Source organism: Mesoplodon mirus (assembly GCF_964341445.2).
Source record: "Mesoplodon mirus genome assembly, chromosome: 6".
Classification (NCBI taxonomy): Eukaryota; Metazoa; Chordata; class Mammalia; order Artiodactyla; family Ziphiidae; genus Mesoplodon; species Mesoplodon mirus.
This window is the reverse complement of record NC_138982.1, coordinates 38,251,652-38,279,111: the sequence shown is the minus strand read 5'-3', so window position 1 is coordinate 38,279,111 and position 27,460 is coordinate 38,251,652. Positions and strand designations below refer to the sequence as shown.

Sequence of the window (27,460 nt, the reverse complement as noted above, 5' to 3'; positions counted from 1 at the left end):
GAACCACAAATAGAAAATAAACATAGATGCCAAAATGATATTTTATTGGATTTTGTATGTGTAACTACACCAGTAAAGAGTTTTTAAAAATAAAAAATAAATATTACAGTGGATGAGGAAAGAAGTAATGGATTAATACTTTAAATTTTTATTATTTTTACAAAAGAAAAAAATTTATACATTGTAATTAATAGTAATATTGTGGTAACCAATACATGAATTTTAATAAAATGAAAACTGCAAAAGGTAAAAGTTGGACAATTATCAAATTGTTCTATGTGATGAAAAATTTTATTTTCTTGACCCATTCTTTTTTTTTTTTAACATCTTTAGTGGAGTATAATTGCTTTATAATGGTGTGTTAGTTTCTGCTGTATAACAAAGTGAATCAGCTATACATATTCACATATCCCCATAAGTCCTCCCTCTTGCATCTCCCTCCTACCCTCCCTATCCCACCCCTCTAGGTGGACACAAAGCACCGAGCTGATCTCCCTGTGCTATGTGGCTACTTCCCACTGGCTAGCTATTTGACCCATTCTTTAATTTTAAAACAAACAATTGAAACTTTGAAAAGAAAACTAAATTTTGATTTTGAAGATATTATTCAAATTCAGTAAAACATTTCAAGTATGAACTAAAATTTGCACTTACCAAACACAAGTATTTCGATTTGCAATGTGCACTCTGTTTTACTCTTTTTGAAGAAGAACCTAGGAAGAAAAAACTAGATAAGTAAATGAAAACCAGAAGATGGAAATCTGAACTCTCTAGCTACAAGTTAGATTTTTAAATGGTTGGCAAAAGGCGTCCCTTGGAGTTGTAATCGTAGCTCATCAACCACATCAGCTTTTCTCAATTCATTTCTTTTTTTTTTTATATCTCCCAAAGTTTTATTATAGCAAAATTTTCAAACATACAGAAAAACTGGAAGAATTTTACAGTAAACGCCCACCTAGAATCTCCCATTATTACTCTATCCTTCTATCAATCCCTTCTAATTTTTTTAATGTATTTCAAAATATATCATAGGGCTTCCCTTGTGGCACAGTGGTTGAGAGTCTGCCTGCCAATGCAGGGGACACCGGTTCGTGACCCGGTCCGGGAAGATTCCACATGCTGTGGAGCAGCTGGGCCCGTGAGCCATGGCCGCTGAGCCTGCGCGTCCGGAGCATGTGCTCTGCAACGGGAGAGGCCACAACAGTGAGAGGCCCACGTACTGCAAAAAAAAAAAAAAAAAAAAAAAAAAAAAAAAAATATATATATATATATATATATATATATGTATATATATATCATAGACATCTATCCACTTCTCCCTAAATACTTAAGCATGTATATTATCAGCTAGAGTTCAATATTTTGTTGCAGTATTTTTTTTTACTTTCTACATAAAATTTATATTACAATGAACTGCAAAAATCTCAAGTGTACATTTGTCAAATTTTGACAATGGCATATACCTGTGTAATGCAAACCCTTATCAAGGTATAGAACATTACAGTCACTCCAGAAAGTTCCCTTATTCTCCTGCCCTGCTAATCCTTGCCCTATCCCATCCCCACCCCCTGCAAAGAGGCAATCTCTTTGCTGGGTTTTATTTTTCCCCTAAAATAGATTGGATTTGCCTGTTCTAGAACTTCACAGAAATGGAATCATACAGCATAAACTTGTTTATGTTAGGCTTCTTTCACTCAGCATAGTGTTTTTGATATTTATCCATGTCGTGTCAATAGTCTGTTCCTTTTTATTGTTGAATAGTGTCCTTTATATAAACAACAGTTTATTCATCCATTTTCTTAATTGGCATTTGGGTTGTTTCCAGTTTGGAGTTGTTAAGCTTCTACAAACATTCTTACACAAATCTTTTTGTGGACATATGTTTTCATTTCTTTTCGGTAAATACCTTGAAGTGAAACTTTTGGGTTGTAGGATAGGTGTATATTTAGTTGTTTTAAGAAACCGCCAGACCTTTCCCATCAACTATTTATGAGATGTCCCAGATATCAGTTTTTTGTCAGATGCTCAATTCATTTCTGCCCACATGTATGAAAAGGTGACATATGCAAAGCACTGTTCTAGGCCCTAAGATGAGAATCTAGTGATGAATGAGGCTGGAACCCTGCTCTTGAGCTCAATTTATCGGAGCCATGCTGTGGAATTGAATTGTTCTGTATTCTCTACTTCCCTTTAGCTGTTCTTAAGACCAATATCCCAGAAGGTCGTCGACAAGCTCATCTCTCATGGACAGGCTCAAGTTTAGCTTGTCACTGATGTGTAAACCATTCATAGCTTAGCTGGAGCCTTTGAGTTATCTTCCTCCTATAGAAACTGGGTGGTTCAGAATCTATTGGCAGAAGTTATGACTTTTGAAAGTGACTGATTGTTGGCATATCTGAACTTGTAGCAGAACAAGGCAGCCCAGGGACTTCTGATTAGAGTATGTGAATCAAGGGGAAAGAAATATTCCACCTTGCCCACTTACTGCTGTGACCTGGTCGATTAGGAAAAGGCTACCCCTCTTCCGCTGATGGCTTTTCTCTGGGGTTCTCATTTCTGCTCTTATTCTAGGTATGACTGCCCATCCATCTGCTCTCTGTAGGGGCAGAGACACAAGTTAGGTAGCTGACCTAGCTCTTCCATGACCCTCATGGGAGTCAAGTACAAGAACTTGGATCAAAGCCTAGGCCCTACTTTGTCTTTATTGTAAAATTTACTTCATGTGGTGCAGATATTGTGATTTGGTGTGGGCCACTGAAGCTCCTGTTTGAGATTTTTTAAATGTCGTCTCTTCAGTTATTAAATAAGTATTAATTTATTTACTCTATTATGGAGTTAATTCTATTTTACTAATGTTTATGTGTCCCAGGCTTAGTGACCCTCACTGCCCTTGGGTACACCAACTTTGCTTTGGGAACTATTCCTGTAGCATTTTATACATAACTCAATAATGGCTCTTATCACCCTCAAGGGAAAGAACCATTCATCTTCAAATCCAAGTACTTAGCTCAGGGAGTGACAGATATGGCAGGTGTTCAATAAATATTGTGTAGATGAATAAATCACTCTTTTCCTGCCTAAGGAATCTGCTTTACACTATTCCATTTTTCAGATTATGTGGATGCTTACAGTGTTTTTCCTTTAGGGTGGTCAGTGGCACAGTGGAAAATAAAACTATAGTAGACATTGCCTGTGGTCTGTTCAGATCCCATTGGATGTCTTTTTTGCCTCCACAGGCATTTATGTGTTTTCTTCTAATGTACCTGCAACTGTCTGTAGAGGATTGTCCTTGAACCATTTTGCCTGTCCTAGCAAAGAACCGAAAGTACCTGGAGTTTACTCCCCATACCCACCCCGCCCCAGCAGCCTGGAGCCAATGACTAAGACTGACGTCTGAAGCTCTTCTCCTTTGCCAAGAGTTGGAACATAGAGGTGAAGTTTATGTTCCAAGTCTCCCTGGTAACATCGAGCTGAGGTTAAGACTTTGCCCAAAACAACATTCTCCCTTGTCTTTTCTTCTACTCCCTTACCAGTTTCTCCTAGGAATACTTCCTTAATAAATATCTGCATATGACTCCATGGCTTAGGGTCTGCTTCTGGGGAATCCAACATCAGAAAAGAACTAAGGGTTTGTAATATTTGTAACCCCCATTCTGGATCTATGGCAGCACTCATTTCTTTTTTGGGGGAATGGGGAACTACTTACTGTATAAGCAGATTTCATCTTTCATTTCCCTCACCTGGCTCTTACAAAGGTCCCTCACTTCAAAGCCTCCATTTTCTTCTCTCCCTAATTTAAAGTTTTCCATTCAACTTCTCTGAGTTTGGTCTAACCACTCTTTCTGCCTAAGGTATTAAGGTTGTTCCAGGAGAATTCAATAGTTCATTTTAAGCTGCTGGAAATGTATTGACTCTTGTCAAGGACTTCAGGCTTGCCAAAGCTTATGCCACATTGTCCCAGCACTTTGTGTATTTAGTAGCAGGATAGGATCAGAATGTCTGTTTAATTGCATATTCTGGAGGGCTTTCCAGATGACTGGCCACAAGAACAAATCTATACAGACTGCCAATTGCATGGTTTGTCAACTGAGTACTGGAAATGCCAGTGAGAATGATTGTCAAGTGTTAACTGTGTTTGTCAGGTAAGTCACCTACCAGAGTCTGACAAGTGGCCAAAAAGATGCCCCAGTGCTGTCAGATTGATAGGGACAGAGTAAAGGGACAGAATAGGTGATTAAATAGTTAACCCCGCTAGGGGATTATAAGTAGAGAGAAAATTATGGGAGACCCCTAAGAGTTAATGATCATTCAAGAAAGCAGGTTTGCTTAGCAACGAAACCAAGCAGGCTTGTTTAACAAGGAAACTAACAACAAAACTAACAACAAAGCTATACATCAAGTCAATGAGACTCACATCCTGCCTAGTGAGGTCAGTATGTTAATGATTCCTAGGACATGCTCCTCTGTGCACACCAAAAACAAAAATATAGGGGAAGGGTGACATTCCAAAGTAGAAGACCCTCATTATGCTGAAACCTGAGATGACTTACCATATTTTAGCATATATTACCCCCTTTCTGCTGATTTGAATAGCTCCCTGACAGTCCCAGGTTAACCATGTAGGAACAGAAAATTCCCCCGCCGAAGTGGAGGAGGAGCTGATGATGGAAGCTTAATGTCTACTCAAGAATGAGGAAGAAGATGGTCTTCTCCCCCTCCCCACTTTTCCTTTGATTATGAAACTGTAGCCCACTAAGTTCTCAGGGTGGTACTCCCTTGCCTGCCCATTTGTATCTCTCACGAGTGTCCTATACTATTAAATCCACTTCTTACCTATCACTTTGCCTCTTACTAAATTCTTTCTACATTGAGACAAAAGAACCTGAGCCTCAGTAAGTCCTGACACCAGGTGAGGAGTTTTAATTAAATGGATAGCTGGTGGGAAGCTGCTGCATAGCACGGGGAGATCAGCTCGGTGTTTTGTGACCACCTAGAGGGGTGGGATAGAGAGGGTGGGATAGGGAGGGTGGGAGGGAGGCTCAAGAGGGAGGAGATATGGGGATACGTGTGTGCATATAGCTGATTCACTCTGTTGTATGGCAGAATCTAACACAACATTGTGAAGCAATTATACTCCAAAAAAGATGCATTAAAAAAAAAGACAGTGGGTTCAAGTCCCCTCCTAAGTCAGGGATCATGGATTCAAGTCCTAGTCTGAGGTACTGCTGGGTTTGAGTCCCATCCAAGAAGTCTGGTTTCAAGATCAATGCCTTTGTGAACACTAAACTCACATCTCTGCTCCCCTCACTGCTTAAAATATTATTAACCATTGAGACAAATGAAGGATACTGAACAGAAGAACAGCGACATTTCTAAAACTGGTGTTGTCTCTGCTCAAAGACCAGAAGTTCAGTAACATTTGTCAGTCTAAGAGGCTTCCCCAGAAAGAAAACAGCTGGGATAAGATGGGATGGTTACAAAGATGGGGAATGGATTTAGGCATTCCAGAGTGAGCTAGAACCCAAGATCTATCCTAAGGAGAATATAACCCTCTAAATTGATGTCCTGAAACAAACTGATTTCTTACTAACCAATTCTAGATGATCTAACCTGTTTGGAAAGATGAGAATTCTTTTGAGATAATCAGACCTTTTGAGATAATGGTCCAGGATGAGTTATTCTTTTTCTCCCTCATCTGAAGGATGGATTAGATTGAATACCTTAAGGAGCATAGGCTTTACGTACATTTTCTGCTAGCTTCAAGAATGCAAGATATTAAACACCATTCTACCTTTTTGCCTTTGGCTAGTGGTAATGCTTTCCCACTGAACTTAGCCAGCAGGTGATTGTTTTGTTAAGAATGGAGTACTTAGTACTCTAACAAAGAGCAGGCATGAATGGGCTCACCTCAAATGGAGAGAAGTCTGTCAACGGGCTTTCTTCCCACCAGAGACTGCTTTTATAACAGAGGTGAGAATGTGACAGTGACAAACATAGCATTTCCAAAGGAACTATACCACAAAATATTCTCTCAACACTGCAGGAGTTGGCAGGAAAAAATTGTATATGAGTCTCTATGAGGACAAATGCAAGATAGCACATTTAGGGGGAAATAATCTAAGTTATTCTTTTAGGATGACAATTCATAAATCTGATTCATCATCAGAATCACCTGGTGAGCTTGATAAAGATACAGCTCCCCAGGACCCATTCCAGGGATTCAGAGTATGTCTGAGCTTGGGCCCAGGACTTTATTTCTATAATAAGCTCCTTGGGGATTTTCATGATGGGTCAAGTTTGAGAACCATGTTCCAAAAAGAAACCTATGAAGTGTTATAGACAATTCCCTGGAGAGAGTGGGCCAAAAGACCAACTAAACACTACCTACAAATATGTCTGGATCTGGACTATTTAGTACAGTTCTTTGCATCTCATGGGAGATTCTGTAGACTTGGAAGTCATCCAAGAAGGGCCAACTTTAAAAAGCAGTCCTTCAGGGTAGTCAGATAATGGGACAAGAAGGGTTCCAAAATGAAGTCTGAAAAGAAAGTTGACTATTGAAGGGCACGTAATTGATTCTGTAAACAAAGGCTAGCCGTAAGACACTCTGTATCTCATTTTGAATAAATAAGGAGATTTAAAAAGAATAATTTTAAACAATTAGTAAATAGATAATATTATCATAGATAATAACATTTTAATTAAAGTAGAATTAAATTCATTCAATTCTAGAAGTTTATAGTGCATTCATCAGTTATTCATTCTCCACTTATGCATTCTTTTTTTTTTTTTTTTTTGCGGTATGCGGGCCTCTCACTGTTGTGGCCTCTCCCGTTGAGGAGCACAGGCTCCGGATGCGCAGGCCCAGCGGCCGTGGCTCACGGGCCCAGCCGCTCCGCGGCATATGGGATCCTCCCAGACCGGGGCACGAACCCGTATCCCCTGCATCGGCAGGCGGACTCTCAACCACTGCGCCACCAGGGAGGCCCACACTTATGCATTCTTTTATTTACTCCTTCACTGATTCACACAACACATTAAAAAGCTATACTGTGTGCAAGGCCAAGACTTTAAATTCCTCCTTAAGGGGGTTGAGTCAAGATGGCAGTGTGGGAAGATGCAGAGTTCACGTCTCTCCACAACTAGGGCACCTGCCAGATACTGGTGGGGGACCTTGACACCCAAGGAGACGGGAGAAACCCCGAAGCAAACTGGTAGGACATCGGGGGACTGAAGGGGGAGGAGAAGTGGAGGCCGGACAGGAGCAGTGCCCCTGAGGGCTGGCTGAGAGGGGGGAGGGATTCCCACACCTGGAGGGACCCTCAGGGGCCTCGGATCAGGGAGGAGCACGCCCAGTGTTTCCTCTGACCAATTGGCCAGGGAAGTCTGCCTGGATCTTGGGCCAGATCTTACGCCCTCAGAGGCCCCCTCTGGGTCATGTTGGTCCTGAGAGCGTAGGAGGGAGGCTGGGGGAGAACAGGAGAGTCAGGTGTGAGGGACCCTCCAGAATTGGAGGAGCAGGAGAGGAGTGGAGGGCGTTGGCCCCACCCACTCGAGCCTGGGAAACCTGCTGGGCTCCCAGGTGGGGTCTGCCACCCTCTGAGACCAGAGGCGGGAGACACGCCTGGGGCCCTTCTGTTCTGTTGAGCCTAAGCCCCACCCCACCACACACACACCCTAGGGCCTTTTCCAGCTCTGTGGGTCCTAAGCATAGGCCCCACCTACCACCCAACACCCCCCCACCCCCGCTTATGCCCTGCCCTCCACAACCAAGGCCTTTTCCACCATTTTTTTCTCTTCCTCTTTTTTACTATTGTGGTTCTGTTTTACCTTCCAGTTGTTTCATCTATATTTTTATTTTTATATTCTTTCTAACATATCTGTAGTTTCCTAGTCCAATTTTACTTTTTACTTTGTTATTGTTCCCTTTTTTTTTTTTTGCCACCCTGCGCAGCTTGCAGGATCTTGGTTCACAAGCCAGGGGTCGGGCTGAGGCTCCTGTGGTGGGAGCTCCAAGTCCAAACCACTGGACTAACAGAGAACCTCAGACACCAGGGAATATTCATTGGAGTGAGGTCTCCCAGAGGTCCTCATCTCAGCACCAAGACCCAGCTCTACCGAACAGCTTACAAACTCTGGTGGTGGAAGCCTCAGGCCAAACAACCAATAAGACAGGGGACACAATCCCACTCATGAAAAAAAAAAAAAAAAGAGAGCGCAAAAAAATATGTCACTGATGAAGCAGCAAAGTGAAAACCTACAAGACCAAATAAATGAAGAGGAAATAGACAATCTACCTGAAAAATAATTCAGAGTAATGATAGTAAAGATGATCCAGAATCTCAGAAATAGAATAGAGGCATGGTATGAGAAAATACAAGAAATGTTTAAAAAAGATCTAGAAGAACTAAAGAACAAACAAACAGAGATGAACAACACAATAACTGAAATGAAAAATACACTAGAAGGAATCAATAATAGAATAATTGAGCCAGAAGAACAAATAAGTGAGCTGGAAGAAAAAATGGTGGAAATAACTGCTGAGGAGCAGAATAAAGAAAACAGAATGAAAAGAATTGAAGACAATCTAAGAGACCTCTGGGACAACACTAAATGCACCAACATTCGAATTATAGAGGTCCCAGAAGAAGAAGAGAAAAAGGAAAGGGTCTGAGAAAATATTTGAAGAGATCATAGTGGAAAACTTCCCTAACTTGGGAAAGGAAATAATCACACAAGTCCAAGAAACCCAGAGAGTCCCATACATGGTACACCCTAGGAGAAACACACCAAGACACATATTAATCAAACTAACAAAAATTAAATTTAAAGAAAATGTATTAAAAGCAGCAAGGGAAAACAAAAATAACATACAAAGGAATCCCCTTAAGGTTACATTCAGCAGAAACTCTGCAGGCCGGAAGGGAGTGGCAGGATTTATTTAAAATGATGAAAGAGAAAAACCTACAACCAAGATTACTCTACCCAGCAAGGATCTCATTCAGATTTGATGGAGGAATCAAAAGCTTTTCAGACAAGCAAAAGCTAAGAGAATTCAGCACCACCAAACCAGCTTTACAACAAATGCTAAAGGAACTTCTCTAGGCAGGAAACACAAAAGAAGAAAAAGACTCACAAAAACAAACCCAAAACAATTAAGAAAATGGTAAGTGGAACACACATATTGACAATAACCTTGAATGTAAATGGATAAAATGCCCCAACCAGAGACACAGACTGCCTGAATGGATACAAAAACAAGACCCATATATATGCTATCTATGAGAGACGCACTTCAGACCTAGGGACACATACAGAATGAAAGTGAAGGGATGAAAAAAGATATTCCATGCAAATGGAAATCAAAAGAAAGCTGGAGTAGCAATACTTTTATCAGATAAAATAGACCTTAAAATAAAGACTGTTACAAGAGATAAGGAGGGACACTACATAATGATCAATGGATCAATCCAAGAAGAAGATATAACAATTATAAATGTTTATGCACCCAACATAGGAGCACCTCAATACATAAGGCAAATGCTAACAACCATGAAAGGAGAAATTGACAGTAACACAATAGTAGGGGACTTTAATACCCCCACTTACACTGATGGACAGATCATCCAAAGAAAATAAACAAGAAAACACAAGTTTTAATGACACAATAGACCAGATAGATTTAACTGATATTTATAGAACATTCCACCCAAAATTAACAGAATACACTTTCTTCTCCAGTGCACATGGAACATTCTCCAGGATAGATCACATCTTGGGGCACAAATCAAGCCTCAGAAAATTTAAGAAAATTGAAATCATATCAAACATCTTTTTTGACCACAATGCTATGAGATTGGAATCAGTTACAGGAAAAAAACCTGTAAAAAACACAAATACATGGAGGCTAAACAGTGCACTACTAAATAACCAAGAGACCACTGAAGAAATCAAAGAGGAAATTATAAAATACATAGAAACAAATGACAATGAAAACATAATGACCCAAAACCAATGGGATGCAGCAAAAGCAGTTCTAAGAGGTAAGTTTATAGCAATACAATCTCACCTCAAGAAACAAGAAATATCTCAAATAAACAATCTAACCCTACACCTAAAGCAACTAGAGAAAGAAGAACAAAGAAAACCCAAAGTCAGTAGAAAGAAATCATAAAGATCAGAGAAGAAACAAATTAAATAGAAACAAAGAAAACAATAGCAAAGATCAATAAAACTAAAAGCTTGTTCTTTGAGAAGATAAACAAAATTGATAAACCATTAGCCAGACTCATCAAGAAAAAAAGGGAAAGGATTCAAATCAATAAAATTAAAAATGAAAAAGGAGAAACCACAACTGGCACCGCAGAAATACAAAGCGTCATAAGAGACTACTACAAACAACTATATGCCAATAAAATTGACAACCACGAAGAAATGGACAAATTCTTGGAAAGGTACAATTTTCCAAGACTGAACCAGGAAGAGTTAGAAAATATAAACAGACCTATAACAATTAATGAAGTTGAAACTGTAATTAAAAATCTTTCAACAAACAGAAGTCCAGGACCAGATGGCTTCACAGGTGAATTCTATCAAACATTTAGAGAAGAGCTAACACCCATCCTTCTCAACCTCCCTCCAAAAATTGCAGAGGAAGGAATACTCTCAAACTCATTCTACGAGGCCACCACCACCTGGATACCAAAACCAGACAAAGATACTACAAAAAAAGAAAATTACAGACCAATATCACTGATGAATATAGATGCAAAAGTCCTCAACAAAATACAAGTAATCCAACAACACATTAAAGGGATCATACACCAGTATCAAGTGGGATTTATCCCAGGGATGCAAGGATTCTTCAATATACACAAATCAATCAGTGTGATACACCATATTAACAAATTGAAGAATAAAAACCATATGATCATCTCAGTAGATGCAGAAAAATCTTTTGAGAAAATTCAGCATCCATTTATGATAAAAACTCTCCAGAAAGTGGGCATAGATAAAACCTACCTCAACATAGTAAAGGTCACATATGACAAACCCACAGCAAACATCATACTCAGTGGTGAAAAACTGAAAACATTTCCACTCAGATCAGGAATAAGACAAGAATGTCCACTCTCACCACTCTTATTCAACATAGTTTTGGACGTCTTAGCCATGGCAATCAGAGAAGAAAAATAAATAAAAGGAATACAAATTGGAAAAGAAGAAGTAAAACTGTCACTGTTTGCAGATGACATGATACTGTACATAGAAAATCCTAAGATGCCACCAGAAAACTACTAGAGCTAATCAATGAATTTGGTAAGGTTGCAAGATACAAAATTAATGCACAGAAATCTCTGGCATTCCTATACACTAACAACGAAAAATCCCGAAGAGAAATTAAGGGAACAATCCGTTTACCACCGCAACAAAAAGAATAAAATACTTAGGAATAAAACTATCTAAGGAGGCGAAAGACTTGCACTCAGAAAATTATAAAAAACTGATGAAAGAAATCAAAGATGACATAAACAGATGGAGAAATATACCATGTTCTTGGATTAGAAGAATCAATATTGTGAAAATGACTATACTATCCAAAGCAAGCTACAGATTCAATGCAATCCCTATCAAACTACCGATGGCATTCTTCACAGAATTAGAACAAAAAACTTTACAATTCGTATGGAAACACAAAAGACCCCAAAGAGCCAAAGCAATCATAAGAAAAAAAAAAAAAAACAGAACTGGAGGAATCAGGCTCCCTGACTTCAGACTATACTACAAAGCTACAGTAATCAAGAGAGTATGTTACTGGCACAAAAACAGAAACATAGATCAATGGAACAGGATAAAAAGCCCAGAGATAAACCCATGCACATATGGTCACCTAATTTATGACAAAGGAGTGAAGAATGGCTTCACAGGTGAATTCTATTAAACATTTAGAGAAGAGCTAACATACAATGGAGAAAAGACAGCCTCTTCAATAAATGGTGCTGGGAAAACTGGACAGCTACATGTAAAAGAATGAAATTAGAACACTCCCTAACACCATACAAAAAAATAAACTCTAAATGGATTAAAGACTGAAATGTGAGACCAGACACTATAAAACTCTTAGAGGAAAACACAGGAAAAACACTCTTTGACATAAACCACAGCAAGATCTTTTTTTTAAACCAATTTACTGTTTTGTATTTATTTACATATTTATTTATTTATTTATCCATTTATTTATTTATTTATTTATTTATTTACTCTCTGTGTTCTGTCTTCATTGCTGCACCCGGGCTTTCTCTAGTTATAGTGAGTGGGGGCTACGCTTCATTGTGATACATGGGCTTCTCATTGCAGTGGCCTCTCTTGTTGCAGAGCATGGGTTTCTAGGTGTATGGACTTCAGTAGTTGCAGCACGCAGGCTCAGTAGTTGTGGCTCACTGGCTGTAGACCACATGGGCTTCAGCAGTTGTGGCACATGGGCTCAGTAGTGTGGCTCGTGGGCTCTAGAGTGCAGGCTCAGTAGTTGTGGCACACGGGCTTAGTTGCTCCACAGCATGTGGGATCTTCCGAGACCAGGGCTTGAACCCATATCCCCTGCACTGGCAGGAGGATTCTTAACCACTGCACCACCAGGAAAGTCCACAGCAAGATCTTTTTTGACTCACCTCCTAGAGTAATGAAAATAAAAATGAAAACAAATGGGACCTAATTAAACTTAAAAGCTTTTTCACAGCAAAGGAAACCATAAACAAGATGGAAAGACAGCCCTCAGAATGGTAGAAAATATTTCCAAATGAAACAATGGACAGAGGATTAATCTCCAAAATATACAAACAGCTCATGGAGCTCAATATCAAAAAAACAAACCATCCGATTAAAAAATGGGCAGAAAACCTAAATAGGCATTTCACCAAAGAGGACATACAGATGGCCAAGAGGCACATGAAAAGATGCTCCACATCACTAATTATTAGAGAAATGCAAATCAAAACTACAATGAGGTATCACCTCACACTGGTCAGAGTGACCATCGTTAAAAAATCTAGAAACAGTAAATGCTGGAAAGGGTGTGGTGAAAAAGGAACACTACTGCACTGTTGGTGGGAATGTAAATTGATACAACCACTATGGGGAACAGTATTGAGGCTCCTTAAAAAACTAAAAATAGAACTACTATATGACCCAGGAATCCCACTACTGGGCATATACCCTGAGAAAACCATAATTCAAAAAGAGTCATATACCACAATATTCATTGCAGCTCTATTTACAATAGTCAGGATGTGGAAGCAACCTAAGTGTCCGTCGACAGATGAATGGATAAAGAAGATGTGGCATATATATACAATGGAATAGTATTCAGCCATAAAAAGAAACAAAACTGAGTTATTTATAGTGAGGTGGCTGGACCTAGAGTCTGTCATACAGAGTGAAGTCAGAAAGAGAAAAACAAATACCATATGCTAACACATATATATGGAATCTAAAAAAAAAAAAAAAAAAAAAAAAGAGGTACTGATGAACCTAGTGGCAGGACAGGAATAAAGATGTAGACATAGAGAATGGACCTGAGGACACGGGGTGGAAGGGGGAAGCTGGGGCGAAGTGAGAGAGCGGCACGGACATATATACACTACCGAATGTAAAATAGTTAGCTAGTGGGAAGCAGCAGCATAGCACAGGGAGATCAGCTCGGTGCTTTGCAATTACCTAGAGGGGTGGGATAGGGAGAGTGGGAGGCAGGCTCAAGAGGGAGGGGATATGGGGACATATGTATGCATGTGGCTGATTCTCTTTGGTGTACAACAGGAACTAACACAGTATTGTGAAGCAATTATACTCCAATAAAGATCTATTAAATTTTTTTTTAATTATGCTATTGGAATAAAACAAAAGATCTATTTAAAAAAAAAAGAGTAAACCCTAAAAAAAAAAAAAAAGAAATCACCGTTTTAGCAACATGGTGATACATCATCCTTGCATTTGCATATGTATAATTTTCTCTGAAATACCTTACAAGGTAACTGAAATTCCACTTTCCAGGCTCAGCAATGCTCTGGCACTTGTAACTTCCCCTCAGGTCACACTTACATGGGCTTCCCTTGGTAAATCTTGAGTTCAGCCTTTGCCAAAAAGCAATCAGGCCGACCACTGATTCTCTGGCGTTTTTCCATAGGTATTAACTGCCTCTTCCTCATATGAATGAATTTCTGATTGCACAACTGAAAAAAAAGTGAAAAAATTAAGTCAATGGATTCTGTCTTGGAAGCAAAATTGCTGATATTTCACATTAATGTCAGTAAGAATCAAATAAACAGGGACTGTGATTAAGACTTACCAATGAGCCAAGTGCAGATTGCCCTCCAGACTTTTCGCCCCGGATGTCTTTGTTGACAAAGAAGTGCCTGGCTTTTGAATCAGTGGGGCATCTTTTGGAGGGACTCCGGTTTCTCATGACAACACAGACTTTTGTGTGTGTGTGAGCCTGAGGGACTCCTTGCCATACAAGGCTATGGTAAGTAAAGTAACTCTCAGTAAAGCATAAACCACTGCAAGCCTTACATACCATAATAATGTTGTGCCTCCACGGAACAAGACACAGAACAAAATTGGAGACAAAAAATTCCTTTCGTTTTAAAGCCTTCACTGTTGAAGATTCTGTTATCTAAGAATTACCTTCCCTTTTCTTCACTGATTATTCATTGTCTTAAATCACCATCCCTAGAGATTTTTCTAGAGTTGCTAACTCAGCAGATTTGGAAGCTTTAATTCTCTGACCACTTAAAACCAGATGTCACGTCTTAAGGTCAGAGCAGAGGACGCTACCCACCTGCCTTGCTAAGAACCTTGTAAATATCTACTCTATGCCAAAATAAATTTTGAAATGTTCTTTTATCAAAAAAAAAAGGTTTGAGAGATGTAGGGAAAAAAATTATGTGCCACACTTAATCTCTTTTGATTTTTGCCATTATGAATGAGGTAATAAATAATATTCTCATGCCAATAGCCAGGGAAACTAAGAGGTAGACATAGTAACTAATTTGTTCAAAATCACAAATCAGAGAATTCTGGGTTACAGCTCAGACCTGCCTGACTCCTAAGCTTATACTCTTAGCTGCCATATGCCATTGCCCAAAAGCGACACTTTTGAGATTGACTTTATCTACCTGAGTGCTGTGTGGCCCGCATGATGAGGTCAGACATGGGGTACTTGTCGTGAGCACATGACCTCAGCTAGCATCACTGTTCCTACGCCCCCAAAAGCCAGCTCTGCCTACCCGCACAGGCTCCAGGTGCAGGCCTGAGCTACCCAGTTTGCCCTGGGACACTCGCTGTGCTAGGGTTAGGTGTGGGCAGACACAAATATTTGGCCTTTGCCAAGTATGACTCTTGGCATCCAGACCAAATAGATTACAGGATCCCTCTAGGGAGGAAATGAACCTATAAAATTGTCCCCAGATCAAACCAGTTTCCAATTAGTCATGGATTGTGGCTGAATTCTTGAGGCTATTTAAGAAGCCCTTATCCAATTCTCAAGGCTAACCTTGGGCTGGGTCAAGAGAGAACTGACTCAGCTTTCAGGAAAAAGCATCCAGCCAGCTGTGGAGCCACTTTATCTTGTACTTTGCCTAGTTCCTGAGCAGACCAGGAACATGGCGTAGCCTTGGGGCTCCGAGCTGTTTTCTCAGAGTGCTTTACCCCTAAATGTTCCTGCATATGCTTTCATGAAATGCACCTTCACCTCCTGGATAGGTATCTCTCCTATCTTTATAACTTATGTTTCCCTGGTCACATAAACCTGAGACCATAGTCAAAAACAGGATCACAGAAGCAGTGCCATGCTGAAGTCTCTCCTGAATCACTGAGAAGATCCACGGAATACTGCAGTAGGGCTCCTGGTGACAGGACGCTCTTCTCTCCCACACAGACACACAGAGCACCACTCCAAGGTGATCTCTGCTGCTTCCATGAGGTTTCTATGGGCTTTATCTGACCTGGAGGTTAGTTGCAGGGGACCCCAAATTGCACGCCACTCTAGTCACACCTCCCCATTTTTCATCTTCTTTAGCCACTTTCTACCTCCCTTAGCCATTTTGGAGACATGCTCAGACTGTTTATAATACTTATAAGTCTCTGTGTGACACCCTCAGCCAGTAGCAAAATGCATCTTCCTCTGGTGCTCACACAGTTGCATCACTGCCAAGTGACAGAGGCCACAGGTGGATTCCCTCCACTGTGCTTTTATCACACTCTGACACATTGACCACAGAGTGGGCCCCATCTCTATCCCTCCCCCTATCTCTATCTCTATCCCTACCCCTACCCCTATCTCTGTCTCTATCCCTATCTCTTTCTCCATCTTTATCTCTATCCCTATCTCTATTTTTTATCTCTTTCTCTCTCTTTTCATCACAGCTTTCTGTTCCTTGGGCCCTTGCAAAAGTTTGTAAAGGTAGGGTGAAGCCAGAGAACAAATTGGAAAATACAGAGCCAATTATACTTAAACTCTCCCCCTGTTCCCTAATATCCATTGTTTGGTTTTCGAAAAAGTTTGCTTGCCTCAATTCTCTCTTCCCTCGGGTCGAGTACCTTTCTAGGAGAGCCTTTTCACTCACAAATAAACCTCTAGTGTCCTCTACATATAAAGATGGTCTTTGTAGCATATACCTAGCTCTTCTAATTCCACAGCACACCTCCCCTACCTGCTATACAAACCATGTATATGTATATGTATATACATATGAGCCAAACTCATTAAGCACAACACTGGAATCACTATACTTTTACACTTTTGGTTGTTTTTATTCATAACCCTAATGTTTTAGTTAAGCTTCTTTGTATTGAATGGAAAACAGATGTTCACAGACAAAGGAGGAGAAATAAATCAACAAAGTGTCCCAGTGATATTTTTTATTCAATCATGCCACAGCTGCTTGCGGAGCCTCAACCATGGCCCTGTGCTGTGTATAGAGTGGGAAAACGAAATGAATCAGGCTTGGTCCCTACCCTCAGAGAATGTGCTCCTAGTTAAATGGGGTTTTGTAGGCATTGGAGGAAATTGAAACACTACTGGATGATAATACAAGGTAAAAAGAACTGCCTGCTACCCAAAGGATGGGTATGTAGAGTGTGATGTGTGTGCAGATAAAAGAGGTCTCCCATTTGTTTTGGCAGATCCGGTGGCATTATAACTGGATCTTGAGAAATAGATGGGATTTGGATGTATAAAGATAAGAGTAACAATTATAGAGAAAACTGCATGGGAAAAGGTATTGTGGTGGGAAAGTGGTTACTGTATGCTGCAAATAAGTGAATTACAGAGTGCTGGGAATAATAAGTGAGTTACTGAGTGTGGGAATGACAGTTTGCTGCCTTATAGAGTACAAGGATGAGAAATGTCTGAGATGAGGCCAGATGTGGCCAGTGCAAAGAGTCTTAAATTCCTTACTAAACAATGTGTATTTTATTTGGTAGATAATTTAGACTACGAAAGGTTTCTGATCATGGACGTAGCATGATCAAGTTGGGCGATAAAATTCATAGGGACCTTGAGAAGCAAAACTAGAAGAGAGACTTCAGTTGGGGAGACCAGATAAGAGATTCTTATATTCAGGCAGGTGGTGGCCAACGTCTTAGAGGAGAGGAAGTTCTACTCGAGAGATACAGCCAAGAGAGCATGCAGGGATTTAAGAACTGATTGGAGGGGGACAGGTGGGACTCTTCATTGCATGCCCATGTTTGTGGTTACACAAGGAAAAGTCCTCACTTACCCACAAAGCCTTCTTGATATCACACAGAACCACCACTTTTGGCTTGTGATACAATGTGAATGGTGCCCCCTTGAGTTGTGCAGTGCATAATACACGCAACGTATGTGAGACCTTCTGGCAGCATTATCACCCTTATCCACAACTACAAACTCAACAGAGTTTCCATAGTCCATATGTGTGCAGCCTTTATCACAGGCCAGTGCTTTATCAGATTTTTCATGAAACTGAAACACTAAGGAGAGAGAATCGAAAGGAGATGGCAAGGAAATAGAGCTGGGAGAGTCTGGATAACCCTTTGAGTATTCTACATTCAAACATGGATGTTGCTCTACAACATGTTACATTCTTTTCCCTAGTGGATTAGATGATTTGATGAGCAGAATCTGGCTAGGAGTGAAAAACATAAAGGACCTTCATTTGGGAACCTGAAGACTAGGATTTTAGACTCAGGTCACCCATTTCCTAAGTGTGTGATCTCAAACAATTGGGATTTTTTCAACCTCAGTCTCCTGAAGGGTTGCTCAAGTATTATATAGAAAACAAACTGAGCTAGTGGGGAGAGGAAACCCTTGGATAAAGTGTCGGGTCAGGGCAGACTGACCAGTGAGCTGAAACCTGAAGGAGAATGGAGTCAGCCAGGAGGGTAGGGGTTGGTGAGAGTGGGGGCAGCATTCAAGGCAGAAAGGACGGCAAATGCAGTCTTCCCAGGGAAGGAACAAGCTTGACATGTTTGGGAATGCCAGGGTGACTCACTCCTAAGGCTCTGTCAACACTTCTAGGAGAGGTGTGTTTTGTCATTGTTGTTTTTATTTGTATTGTTCAATTTTGAAGAAAGTCATTTCGTTGATAAAGTTTAAAGGGTTCTTTTAACAAGTCTAATGGAACCCAAAGGACAGCCTATGTTGTGTGGCAGCAATTTTCAAGGGTTTTTTCTTAAGCATAAAGAAGTGAGCATAGTACAAAGCCGCAAGAGAATTCATATAACCCTAAAGAAAGCTGTACAAAGTAGGGGCTGAGCAAAGTTCAAGCAGAGATACAGGTTTCTGCTTCTGGAGACTGAAGGCAAAAACCAGAGCTTTATGTGATCTCATGACATAGGCTCACAGATCTCTGGTTTTATGATTTTACTCTCTCAGCTGTGGGAGTTGACTTCTTCTGTGACTGATGGTTAGGTCCAAGAGAACTTCTAGGAAAACTAAAAACTCTTTCTGGAGGAATTCATACTCATGATGGCAATCCATTGTATAGTTGCCTTGCTTGCTTCTTGATTGTTGGTGCTTCAAACATCTTGGGGAAAACAACATGGAAGAGTGACACAGCAGAGACTTCGCAGGCAGAGAGGTCCCATGTCTGAATACAGCTCCAGCCCCTCCACTCACGAGCTGTGTGTCCTCGGACAAGTTACTAAGCCTTTGGAGGATTTGGTACCTCATGAAAAGAAGGAGGATAGTAATCCTTGCCCTGCCTTCCTCCTAAGACTGTTATGAGGCTTAAATAAAAGCACGAGTGTACAGGTGTTTTGGAGACTGTAACGTCCTGTAACAAAGAAGGGAATAATAGCATCTGCAGTGTTAGAAATGCCTGGGACTTTGTAAAGATATTGCTTTGACTCAGCATTACTGGAGGAAACCACACCATTTTATTATCCAGAATGAAAGACTTCACTGCGGAGAAAGAGAGACTGATTTTAGAAGAACAGAAGGATAGATTTTACTTGCCTCCTTTGTACAGAATAAATTATTATAGCATAAACAACATACAAGCCTCTGAATATATAATCCCTTTTTCCAGTCATCACATCTGCAAGTGTGTAATGCACACTTCTGTGAGCACATGAGGACATACATGGCACAGCCGTACTTCCATTCTCTATTTCCATCATTCCATAGTTAGCAAGGCGAGCCTGGAGTCAGGGTTCTTCTCTATGGGTAAGAGCCGTATACCTTGGAGTAAACATACAGGGGACCCTCCCAAATGGTTTGGACCAGGTGACTATGTACTTTTCTCCTCCAAGTCCTGGTCAGGAAAGCATATCGGGCACAGGTAGCACTGCCCTTGGGTTGGGGGCACTGTCTCATGTTCTTTTTCTCAAAATTTTCAAACACCTCTTTCTGAGAAAATACTCACATCAGAAGTATCCCCCAGCTGTCAATTTGGCAGTCAGGGCCCCACTCTGTGCAGCTTTTGTCTAGGTTCCTGTCCCATCAGAAACCACCTTCCAAGGTACAGAGCAATCAGCCTGTGCATCCTCACCATGGGATCTCCCCAGCCTAGCCCCCCACAGGGTCAATCTGATATTCTGTGTGGGCAGCAGTCATAAAAGTTTCGCATCACAGCGTGAGACTGAGACACTGGGTGTATCAAGCCTGAAAGGAAACCTGCAGGTAATTGAGTTTCATCTGATACTTGACTTCCCTTGCTAATTGGTCTTTGAATATCTGCTGCAACCACCAATGTCACGGAGTGCACACAGAAGTCACCAACTTCCACCTCTGGCAGTGCCGACTGTTAGGGTAGTGGTCTTTGTGTCAGCCCGAAGCCACTCCCATCGTGCTCTTCACCCACTGGTGGTGCCGCCGGATCCAGGTCAGAGCTTTCTCTCTCACGGTAACTCCTTCAAGTGTTTGACTACCATTCTGGCATCCCCTGAATCCCCATTTTTCCAGGCTAAGCACTTCCTGGTCTTTCACTCACTGCCTCTAAGATGTAGTTCGTCTCAAGAACCATCTTTAGAATGAGTCCCTTTTGGCCAAGATTTTATGGCTGTTTGGCTGGTGAGGAACCAGAGTCCTCCGTCCCTGTTCCCTGCCAGCTGTGTGTGAATTGCTGAGGATGGAATCACTTCAGATCAAGACAAAAGCAGCTCAGAATTGCAGAAAAACAAACAGACACTTGTGGTTTGGGGTTTTGTTTTGTTTTTAACACACCTCTAGCCTAAGGCTGGCAGGATGCCTTGCATTCATTTGAACAGAAGGCCCTGGTATTAGCAAAGGCTTGCTTCCTTGCACCTGGCAAAGAAGAAATTCACTCTGTTTGACTGTGAGATCACACCATGCACCCCTGCCCCGTTGGAGCTTAGTAATTAGGAGGTATTTGGAGGTAACAGCAGGTTCGCTGAAGATTTGTGTCCAAGGTGCAACCCACACTTGCTCGTCACTAGGCTGCAGACTATCTCCAGCTTGCCCCTGCCCACAACTTTAGAAAAATGAGAACAGCTATCAGTTTTAGAAAAAGACATTCAGAGCTTCCATATCACTGCCAAGGCTGACTTTGTCAAAGGAGACATTTCTTTCTGTACTGAGGAAGACAAAGATCCTGCAGCCTGCTCTAATGATTCTTCACACCCTATTTTAAAACCAGAAACGACAAGGTAACTTTGTGGCTGAGATACACCATGTTCCAGAATTATCTGCACCATGTTCCAGAACCATGGTCAGGAGTTAAGCCGGGTAAGGGAATGCTTGCAGATTGGGAAGCATTCCCAAGCTACTCTTGGGAAGTAGCCAACCAGCCAGGGACTCACTCCCTGCCTGGAACATTCATATAGGATTTGATGTTTGTCATGAAAATGTTGCTTTTGCTTTAAAATACTATTTGTGGACGTTTTCCTAGAATCCAGTGTTGTCTGCTGAGCTCAATATAACCAAATTGTACTAACGATAAAACAAGGGAAATTTTTGTTTTCTGAAATCTAAAGCCTCAAGCTTAAGAAATGCGTACGTTGTATGAGGACTTATGTTAATGATAACATATAATGTTGTAGCACAAGACTAACTTTTCTCAAAAATAATAGAGCAGAGGAGTAAAAATTCCTGGAATTGGGCACATGGGATGTGGTTCCTGGAATTGGGCACACGAGATGCGGGGTTCCTAAAACATAGATGTCCACAGAGTCAGGAGCCAGAGGTTAGTGGATAGTTCTAGTGCTCTTGGATTTGTGCTACTTTCCTTTCTTTTCCAGGAATATAAGCCAGACCAACTATGTAATTTGGGGGACCCTTATTAAAAATAAGGACTTTCAAGATGGCAATAGCAGAGTATTAAACCAACAATGGGACCTTTCTGAGCATGAGGCCCTATGCAACTGCCAGATTGTATGCCCATGAAGCCAGCCCTAAATACAGGAGACTGTGCTCCTGGTTTCTTTGCCAAATCCCTGGTTAATGTGGTATGAGTGATGGGAGAGATGTGTACCACTTTGACACAGTGAAGAGCCTCCATCCTCCTTCCCCGTTGCAATATACATGGAGTCCTTGTGTTGAGTCGGTGGAGCCATCAGATTGGAGCAGTTACCACTCCAGGGAGGGCTATTCTAAAGAGCCACCCGGATCAAGACAGAAGCTCAGTGTTAAGACACTGAGATACTGGAGTTGTTTGTTATTGCAGCATCGGCTAAGCCTATCCTTACTAATACTAGAGGAAGGCCAGAAATGGAAGGAAACATCTCAAATCTGAAAAGTACCATAAAGGAAAGGAAACCAGACAGTGAAGAGTGGTGTGATGGTTCTCATGCATTTGTTTTTCCATCAATGAAATAAGAATTCAAAAATGATCTTTAACATGTTTACAATTCTATGCTACTTTCCCTCAACTCATTTAAAAAATATATTATCTAAGAAGAAAGATTACATACTCTCCTTCTCCTTTAGCCTCCCAATCTCTTGGCCCATTGCCATCCCTGGACCATTCTTGAATCACTGAACACCTCTGATACTTTCAGAAGCCAAGAGAAAAACATTCTCCTAGGGCAGTGTTCTGCTCTTTAGAAAGTATTTTATCAAAAAGAGTTTAATTTGTCACCATGATTGGGTAGGTTTTTGATTCCAAAAAATCTAGCTGATATTGTAAGAGTCTCACTGCTTAAAAACAAATCACTGAAACTGGTCCCTTTTGTCATCGTTACTATGTTATATAAACTTGGATATCACATTGCCTTCAAAGTTGTTCCTCGTTGCTCTCAAACACCGGGTTGCTATAAGACACTCCCCTGCCACACGCCGGCATGTCAGAGTAGGAGGTCTGGTTTATGGGGGGCCAAGTGGGGTCATTTGCCAAGGCCCTCTGCCATATCCGATACTGGCTTTTTGATTGATAGCCAAAACATCTTTTGATTATCATCCACAGGGCTCTATTTTCAATGATGGCCTCCTGAAAAATAAAAGAGTTACTGTTTACAATCAGAAGTTAAGTGTTTCCAGAATACAGCCTTCCATAGATCCTCATAAGGCACTACTGCATTGACTGCTTCAATCTAGCTTGACATAGAATTTGAGCTTCTGACAAATCCAAGGTGATTTCATGTGATAGGTCATGACCTCTCAAACTTTTCCACTTAAGAAACTCTTCTGGAAGAAGAGAGAGAAACAGTCTCAAGAATCCAGAAACATAGCTTGAAGTAGTCTGCCTCAAGAATTTCATATGTAAGTTAAATGTAAAAGCATCCAAATTCTGCAGTTCACTCCATATCACATCCATATGTGATTTAATATAAATGACACTTTAAATTATCTACTACCAAATGGTATTGACCTAATAGAAAGATATGCCATGCTTATGACGTGACTTGAGTGTACCATGGCACATCACTGAGTAGCCATGAACACAGGTAAAATTTGGGATGTGGGCCACAGTTTTTGAGCTGAACAGATCTGGATTTGAATCCCAGCTCTGACACCTACTATGGGCAAGTTAATTACCCTATCTGAGCCTCAGTGATTAGAAATAATAATTCCTTCCTCTTATATTTGTCATTAGGATTATATAACCCCCCTTACAATGCAGAGCATGGCATGGCATAGCTACTTCCCTTTACCATTCTCCTGAACTATTCATTTAACAAACGGCTGTGCATTGCAGCCTCATTCACATAAGCCTCCAAACTTCACCTACAAATATTTCATTGCAATGCGTTTTTTAAGATGACAAAAGATATGTCCTCTGAAAACATTTTGGACTGGCATTTTACTTCATGAGTTAGACTGAGCCTTGAATAGAGCCCAAGTTATAACTTATAATACATAGCACATGAGGGATTATGTTAAATTCATTTTTTTCATCATATGTGGTCACAAAGATTGACCATCTTATAAGTTATCATGAAAGAAACAAAGAGGAAAATATGAGGACCCAAGCTGTCCCATAGAATTAGAACTGGATTTGGTGTCTGTCAGTGGTATCTTTGCGAAACTGAAAGAGTTAATTCTGTAGGATTCTACAAGGAACTTTGCTAGAGATAGTGGTTTCCTAAAATCCACCCATCTTTGACATCTGAGCCCACTGCCCATGGAAATCATAGAGAGCAGCTAGTCTGAATATTCCTCTAAAAACTGATCATCTGCCAACAGGCTGTTAAACACTCACACAGCCATCTTATCAGCATCTTGCAAACCTCAGGGATCACCTAGCCAAACCTGTTCCTTTACTTTCCCAGATGAAGGTTTTTTGTCCTCTTTAATTAACAAGAGAACAGTAGCTCTCCTTAGAGCTGAGATAAGGCAGGATCATAGGTATTCAATTAAAGGTTTTAAAATCTAACTTATGTCCAGGAAATCTTAGCAGGCTTCATACAAAACAAATGAACACACACACACACACACACACACACACACGCAAGACATTAGTGCTCTACACAATATCTTGAGCTTTGTTACAATTCTACAAATGTGATGACCTGTATTACTTTGCTGCTCTGAAAAGGGAATCAAAGAAATCACTGAGAAATAATCCGTCCTGTCACTGTACACTGTAAATTAGATGTAGAATGAGAAACTAAAGGAAAGCCTTGATGATATACCATTTCTTAAAGAAAAAAACAAAACTTCATCACATGAGCTCTTCTGACATTCAAATAATTCATATATCTATATATATACACACACACACACACACACATACATATACACACACACACACACATTCACACAATGCATAAGTAGTAAAAGGGAGGGTGTTAAAGCTATCCACATTAGCTCCTCTGCCTGTTAGCAGGAGGTTAGATCATGAGACCCAGCAAGTAAGGATAAGGTCTCACTGAAACTTGTTTCGTGAGTATCAAATTACTGTCTCCATCTGCTGGGGGTGGGCAGGCTTACTTCTTACATTTAAGAATTGAATAAACCTTTACCCAGCTCCTAATAGAATAAAGTAATTGTTACAGTTAGTAAGATGACTTCTTGCCATAGTTTAATGGCAAGCAAAAAAAGAAATTTATACGCAGATAACTATAACGCTTGTCTTCTTTCTCCCTGTAGATTGTGAGCTCTACCCTTCTGCTATTATTACCCCTTTCACATCATGCCCTAGTACATGGCACAGGTTCAACAAATGCTTGTGGAAAGAGTGAATGAATAAATGATTGCTAGACACAAAGTAAGGAATGGTGAGTACCACAAGAGATAACATAATAATAAGAGCTTATATTTACTAAGCGCTTACTATGAGTTTTTCACTGTTTACATTTCATGCTCACAGTAACCCTATGAGATAAGGTACCATTATTATCATCATTTTGCAGATGAGGAAACAGAGACACAGAAAAGTGTAGTGACCTGACCAAAGTCAGACAACAAGAAAGGGTGGAGCCAGGATTCAAACCCAGGTAGACTACTCTGCAGCTATATTCTTAGCTGCAAATATACTGAAGGAGAATGGCTTCCTGCTGGGGGATTATGGCAGACTTTGTTGCTTGATCACCCTACAGCCCATTCCTCCTGGCTCTTCCCTGCCCACCTTAAAAAAAATCATAACTAGTCTAAGCCAATTTGTCTAACTTTTTGGCATAGATCCACCTTCCCAGAGTCCTTTTCTACTAAAGCTGACTATGAGACAGAGTTCTAAGCAATGAAGCATAAGAGGAAGCCTTCTGGTGGGCTGCAGGAAATTTTTTGCTTCCTGATAAAAGGTTCATACTTGTGGGAAAAAAAAAGCTTGCTGGTACCTCTTCTTCCATTTTTTTCCTGCACTGAAAACAGACATAAAGCCTAGCTACATGGGAGCTAGCTGGGCCCCATAAGCAACAAGCACAAACATGAAGGCCAACATCTAAGGATGGTGAGACAAAAAGGTGGAAGGATGCAGAGTCCTAATGATGCCACAGAGACACTAAACTAGATCTGAAGCCACTGGCTTCCAATCTTCTTGTTAAGTGAGTCAATAAATATCTTTATTGTTTAAGCCACTGTTTGCTGAGCTTTTTTACTTGCCTAACTGATCCAGGAATCAGGAAAAATTCATGAACAGGCTAATACTCTAGCTGTGCCACAGAGGATGGAATGTTATTTCGATATGCAGAAATGGGGAAAGATGTACTAGACAGAAGAAATAACATGATCATGGACAGGAATAAGATATATACATAAGATTATCCCTTAAAGGACAAGGACCATCTTTCTGTAACTCCATAAGAGGACTCTCATGGCAATGCTCTTTTACTAATTCGGTGGCTTTGGGGACCATATGGTTTAGCACAGGACTCCTCAGTGTGATTCCTGAGTCAGCTGCATCAGAATTACCTGGCAACTTATTAGAAACAAAAGCTTGTATCTACTTCAGACCTACCAAGTCAGAAATGCTGGGGCAGGGCTGGACAATCTGTGTTTTAACAAGCCCTCCAGGGAATTCTGATGCCCACTCAAGTTTGAGACGTCCTAGTTTAGCAGAGAGATAGATGCTCCTTATCCTAATTCTATGTCCTGTTCTGCCACCTGCTCCTGCACAGCCTTTACCCTGCTTAGTAAGGAAGGCTCTGGAGCTCCTGCATACAAAATACTGCAGAGCTGTCAGGCCCCAGGTGCGCCAGCCCACCACGAATCCCCGCTCACTGGAACCAGTCTGGGTTTGTAAGTGAACACAGGAATGGGGACAGATGGAGTCTTAAAGCTCATCCTTCCTACAGAATGGATGCCTTTTCTGGGGCACCCCCTCCAAGAGTGGGCTTTAAGAAATGGGGATTGTGTCTAACAGCATTGAAGGAGGAGAGAGTAAAGCGCGTAGCAAGGCAAAGGGGGAGCACAAGCTCGTTTTCCTGGGGAAATGGAGCATAAAGAATAAAAGCTGGGAAAAGCTCACTCTGAATCTCATTTTCCATCTGTAAAGTAAAAATGATAGAAGTTGTTCAGTGAAAGAAGCCAGACACGAAAGACCACATACTGTATGATCCCCTTTATATGAAATGTCCAGAGTAGGCAAATCCATAGAGACAGAAAGTAGTTTAGTGGTTGCCAGGGGGTGAAGGAGGAAGAAGGGGAAATGAGTGACTGCTAATGGGTGTGGGATTTCTTTCAGGGTGATGAGAATGTTCTAGAATTAGACAGTGTTGGAGGTTGAACAACTCAGTGAACATATTAAAAGCCACTGAATCATACACTTTAAAAATGTAAATCTTTTCTTTTTTTTTTTTTTTGCGGTACACGGTCCTCTCACTGTTGTGGCCTCTCCCACCGCGGAGCACAGGCTCCGGACTCACAGGCTCAGCGGCCATGGCTCACGGGCCCAGCTGCTCCGAGGCATGTGGGATCCTCCCAGACTGGGGCACGAACCCGTGTCCCCTGCATCAGCAGGCGGACTCTCAACCACTGCGCCACCAGGGAAGCCCTAAAAAGGTAAATCTTATAGTATGTGACTCATATATCAGTTTCTTTTGAAGAAATTTGAATGAATTGAGTTGGGTCTCTATTTGTGAATTTTAG

At 40.9% G+C, this 27,460-nt stretch overlaps 1 protein-coding gene and 1 long non-coding RNA gene across 2 annotated transcripts in view; both read right to left on the bottom strand.

Annotated features, from left to right (window-relative positions):
* Window positions 1-12,267: 12,267 nt before the first annotated feature.
* Window positions 12,268-14,628, bottom strand: LOC309806806. Its single transcript, XR_014294444.1, has 3 exons — window positions 14,342-14,628; window positions 14,095-14,225; window positions 12,268-12,671 (listed from the first exon to the last, which is right to left on the bottom strand). It is a non-coding gene; the product is annotated as an uncharacterized lncRNA (long non-coding RNA).
* Window positions 14,629-19,394: 4,766 nt separating this feature from the next.
* Window positions 19,395-27,460, bottom strand: part of ATP13A4 (ATPase 13A4) — a 146,119-nt gene continuing 138,053 nt past the window's right edge. Inside the window, exon 30 of the mRNA XM_082624218.1 lies at window positions 19,395-22,922. Within this exon, the coding sequence (XP_082480344.1) occupies window positions 22,710-22,922 (213 nt within the window). The 3' untranslated portion in view covers window positions 19,395-22,709. The remainder of the gene's footprint in view (window positions 22,923-27,460) is intronic.